General features: G+C 37.0%; 1 protein-coding gene across 4 annotated transcripts in view; it reads right to left on the bottom strand.

Moving 5' to 3' along the window:
- The window catches only part of LOC107714223 (ETS-related transcription factor Elf-2-like), a 25,041-nt gene that overhangs the window by 14,191 nt on the left and 5,597 nt on the right, over positions 1-5,253 (bottom strand). The window contains exons 1-2 of one of the 4 annotated variants that reach the window (XM_016520022.1): positions 4,552-4,998; positions 1,449-1,569 (exon numbers count right to left, since the gene is read on the bottom strand). In XM_016520022.1, the coding sequence (XP_016375508.1) occupies positions 1,449-1,523 (75 nt within the window). In that variant the 5' untranslated portion in view covers positions 1,524-1,569; positions 4,552-4,998. Of the gene's footprint in view, positions 1-1,448; positions 1,570-1,664; positions 1,804-4,551; positions 4,999-5,253 lie in introns of those variants that run through there. The other 3 variants (XM_016520020.1, XM_016520019.1, XM_016520018.1) reach the window with 3 other exon arrangements.

Below are 5,253 nucleotides of genomic sequence, written 5' to 3'. Positions count from 1 at the left end.
TTTTATTAGCCATTTGGTGATTTTCTCTCACAAATCTCACAGCTTACCCGCACGCTATGAACTGAACTGCTTCCGCATCAATGACACGATAGCTCACTTGCTCTGCTCTTTCCTCAAACACTTTGAATAGGAGCGTGACGTAATTTTGGTCTAGAATCAAAGTATTACATGTCTGCCATCTAGTGGTAGGGAATACAAATGAGAGTACACCATATTAGGAACTACAGTCTATTTGATTAAGTATGACGTCTTGTCGCAATATTGCGACTTTGGCGCTTAGAGGGTTAAGACTTATTTAATCTGCATATAAAACATAAGAAATATTTGTTTAAATTGTATTTATTAGTTTGACTTAAAAAAAAAAAAAGAAAAATTTTATTGCTCTGTTTTAAAAAAGGTTGTAAAAAATGTCAATAATTATCGATACCGAACGATATGAAACATATATCGTTAATATATTGTTTAGCTATATCGCCCAGCCCTACTACAAAGTCAACTAAATTCATGCCAGTAGTCAAAAATGAGCCATTTTATGGTTAGACTAGCAGCAACATAATATAAAGGGACCAATATAGATGCAAAGAAAGTCATGCAAAGTTAAAACAGTTTTAACGTTTAGAAAACGCGACGCGAATTTGTGAAGGTTTATTTCATTTCACTGTGTCTCATATGTTTTTAAATGCAATCTGTGTGATCGGCGATTTGGCTCTTTGTATTAGGCTAAGCAATGCATAAACACGTGATGCTGTTTTGTTTATAATTGTTTATGCAGTTTACAAAATTATATTTGATTTATATATGTTAATTTAGACGTTATGCACGTTTTTATAGACAGTTATTTGAATTGACAATTAATGCGCTGCATTATTTTGCTCATTGCGCCCTCCTGTGGCCTCCGGGAAACAAGTCAAAAGGGGGGCAGCCCTCTTGAATGTCATAATATTCAGGAAATAATAGATATTGAATTGGTGTTTGAACTTATTTGCATGTTTTGTTTTTTTTTACTTTTTATCCTCATTCCAAATGATCAGAAAAGAGGAAACCAACAATAAAACAGGAGAAAGTACTAAATTATTACTATATTACTATACTATATAGTAGTAAAACGCATGTGAACAGTAGCCTACTTTAAGACTTATTTAATCTGCATATAAAACATAAGAAATATTTGTTTAAATTGTATTTATTAGTTTGACTTAAAAAAAAAAAAAGAAAAATTTTATTGCTCTGTTTTAAAAAAGGTTGTAAAAAATGTCAATAATTATCGATACCGAACGATATGAAACATATATCGTTAATATATTGTTTAGCTATATCGCCCAGCCCTACTACAAAGTCAACTAAATTCATGCCAGTAGTCAAAAATGAGCCATTTTATGGTTAGACTAGCAGCAACATAATATAAAGGGACCAATATGCTAAAAAAAATAAAGCTGTAAAAATCTTACCGGTATATGGTCATCCACTGCCGTAACATACTCCACCACTGCTCCTCCACTGTCTACAAGCACCACAGACGTCATCACTCATACCCCACACTCTGCTGACCCCCTGTGGCAAACTCCAGGACTGCAGTTGGACAGCATGACAAGAGACAAAAGACATGAAGTGAAAAAAAAGATCATTAGCACTGTAAAGAAACAACATCTCAAACATTCATGAACCTCTTTTGCAAAGCCAAAACGACCTGCTCTCCCGTTCTCTCAGCCTGGTTCAACAGGAAACTCACTCTTGCTAAGGAACAGGACATCAAAACAGGAAGCCTGCCTGTGAAACATTGAAGCCATGGCAACAACCAACATGCTTTGGTTTGTGGAGCTGAAATTAAAATTATTACAGCTGCAAAACAGTGGCAGATTAAAAGTCCTTCTCAATACATCTTCGTAAAAAGAGAAACAAGAAGCATCACCGGGTCAGTCTAGCAGCTGAATTATTGAGTGACTTTGCAACGACGCTCCAGACAGCTAAAGTGACAGAGCGATGCAATACACTGGTAACATGCACATGCTCAAACCACTGAAAATGAAAGGGATGGTTCAACTAAAACTGAAACTCTCATTATTTACTCAACTCTCATGTCTTTCCAAACCTGTATGACTTATTTTATCCATGAAAAACAAAAAACTGAGGTTTGGCAGAACATTCATTCTTTTCCATGCACTAAAAGTGAAAGCGAATGAATGCTGTCCAACTAGAAAAAGCACCATAAAAGTATGCCATATGACTAGAAATGAATTACAATTCCAGTTACTGAGAATTATCACCGTAAAAAGGTTACCAGAAAGAGAAACTGTGAATAGAAACCATTAATTGAACATCAGATAACTAAAACATTAACATGGAGAAAAAGCAGAATGCATGTGAAATCTCACTGCAATACAAAAGAAGAAAAAAATGTTTGTGTAAAGGCCATAAAAAGCCATTTAAAAAAAAAAAAAAATTATTTAAGATAATAAATAATTGTTGTATTTAAATCTTAAATGTTATTGAAAAAAGAAAAAAAAGATTGTAATCACTTAGAAAATGTTAGAAAAAAAGCAAATGCTTCCAATCAAAGACTAATTTTAAAATTAAATTGTCCAAAATATCCGTTATATTTCATTTCATCACCACATACGACTTGTGTGCTGTTACAAAGTTGTGTTTCAAATAGGGCTGAAACGATTATTCAACATTATTAATAATGTCAACAATGAAAAAAAATCATCAACAAATGTTCCTGTTGTCGAATAGTTTTTACTTTATTTAAACAGTGTAATTTATTCATTTTATTTTACATCAAGGTGTATGCCGTGCTTCCAACTTTCTTATTCGTTTTGCTAATAAATGTTCCATATTTCTTATTTATTTGGTGTATTTTTATTCATTTTGTTAAAGGGGACATCGGATGCAAAATTCACTTTTCACATTTACATGGTGTTTGAACTTAAATATGTGTTGGCAGTGTGTGTACACAAATAATACCCTATAATCATAAAAATCCATCCAGTGCTTTTTTTTTTAACTCCCACATATCATAAGCACTTTCTCAGATCAAGCCGTTCACAGATTCTTGGCAAAGTGACATCACTTTGCACAGGCCCCTCCCACGACTGTTGACGGGTGAGTGAGTGAGCTGTAAACAGTCCGCCATTGTTTCGACGCCTAAAGGTGTTTTGTTGTTGGATGTAAGAATGAACATAGCAGTCGTCATTTACTCCCGACATCTGAGCCGCTGAAGATGCAGTGGATTACTTTTGTTTTTTTAAGGGAGTGCGCCCCCCGATCTACTTAAATGCGTTTATATCTGCGCAAATCATTTTACTCTAGACTGCTTTCTGAACGAGGAACGATTCAAGGCAGGTTTTGCTAAAAAGTTAAAATTCAAGGATGGATCAGTACCCACTGTTTGTATTCCAGCTGCACCTCCAGAAGTAAGTCCCACATTTTATATTTTTATGATTAGCCTATTTGCTAATCGCCTTTCCTCTTCCTCGGAAGAGAGGGGAGGGGTGAGCAGAGCTCATTAGCATTTAAAGAGTCATGCACCAAAACGGGTCGCTGTGAACAGAGCGGTTTTTGACAAGGTAAAAAGGGTGTTATTTGTTGTTTTGATGGCGATTTGTAGTTTGAAAAGTCTTTTGACTGTATCGTTGCACACAGTGTTTCTCCTGTTTATCAGCACTGTTTCATCTGGCTTTAAACTAGTTTAAATCAGTGAGTCATTTGTGTTCTTCGCTGAATTCAAGTGCTTCACACTGGATCTCACAGCTAGTGTTGCATGACCAAGACTTATCAACGAGTAAACGCATCTGCTCTAGTGAGCTCGTGCTGCGCTGCCATTTAAACTTTGAGCCGAATGGATAAATGCTCTGCTTGGCGCGGTTTAAATGAGTAGCGCTGTTTCGTTCCGCTTTTGGTGCATAAACATTATATCAAACATTTTTATCGAACTCTTCTTATCATTTTGTTGAGGAAAATTATATTGTGATAATTATAGTTATCGTTTTATCACCCAGCCCAACATAAATCTAAGTAAATTAAAAAAAATTCTGAACATTTTTTTTTTAACTTACACCACATAAAATGTCTTCATGGCACCATAGCTGTTTGCTTTTCCTTTCATTAATCGCAAAGAGTAAACAGAAATTGCCATACGAACAGACACTGAAGACTGTTAAAGTGCTCTAATAAATTCCCTGCCCAATTGCCACGGCAACGCAGTCACAAGGTCTGCAGGGATGAAGAGGGGTGTGGCAACTAAACGTGACACATGCATACACTCTTCCTCATAGATGCGTCTGGATCATGTTATCTGCAAATCACCAAATGACAAGTTTCTTTCAGCTTCCCCATTAGAGCCTTCCCCATAACTGCTGCTAAAGAACAACATATCTTGTATTTTCAGCTCAATAAATAAACAGAAACCATATAAAATTTCTGCATAGCCCACAACAACTTTCTGGCTGAATAGCATCATGAGTGTACCATTACTTGAAGTTTCAATTCAACACAAGCTATGTAATTAGATAGCATCAAGGAAGTTCAAGCAGTAATTCATCTGTTTCCAACCTATTGTTCCTGGTGCAGCTGTGGAATTCCACTGTGTTCCCCTTCCATTCCAAGACGTATTCCAATTCCCTAGGAAACATTCCAAGATATTCCTGGTCCACTCCTTGTCCTTGCAAAATCTCCACATTTCAAAAAACTGACTCCAGAGAAGATTCCCCTTCCCCACAGCACCATCAGGGAAAGAGTGAGTAAGGACCGAATGAGAGAAGTGCACGTAGTCTGCACCGTAGAGTTGTTGCACACTATTGCTTTCATTTCCCTTTTTGTCATCCACACCTGTTTCTCTACGTCTTCCTTCTTTAATGGCCCTGAATCTTTCCTTTCTCAGTCTGTCTCTCTATTATGCTCACATCTCAAGGGTGAGGCAGCGTTTGTAAGTTCGACTCAGCGTTCTGTGAGGCAGGATCACATGGTCGGAGCTTTCCGAACAGGCATCACATGACCAGGGCACAATGCTGCTTTTGTGTCTTCAACAGACTCTCCAGCGATGCAACGTCCCACCTTTAGAAACACACACACGCAACAGATGCCAAAATCCAGCCTCCACCCAACAGCCCTCCAGATGCAACAAATTATTCCTCAGTGAGAATCTACTGGCCTGAGCTTTCGGTCAAAACACGTCACCTACCTGACAAAAAGCCACTTCTGTTTTTACTAGATTCAGTTTCTGTAGCCGCCTTCTGCATTAAAGGGATATTTCAC

The sequence above is a fragment of the Sinocyclocheilus rhinocerous genome, unplaced genomic scaffold, assembly GCF_001515625.1.
Source record: "Sinocyclocheilus rhinocerous isolate Xijiao unplaced genomic scaffold, SAMN03320098_v1.1 scaffold1591, whole genome shotgun sequence".
NCBI classification, from domain to species: Eukaryota; Metazoa; Chordata; class Actinopteri; order Cypriniformes; family Cyprinidae; genus Sinocyclocheilus; species Sinocyclocheilus rhinocerous.
This window is presented reverse-complemented; position numbering and strand designations above follow the sequence as displayed.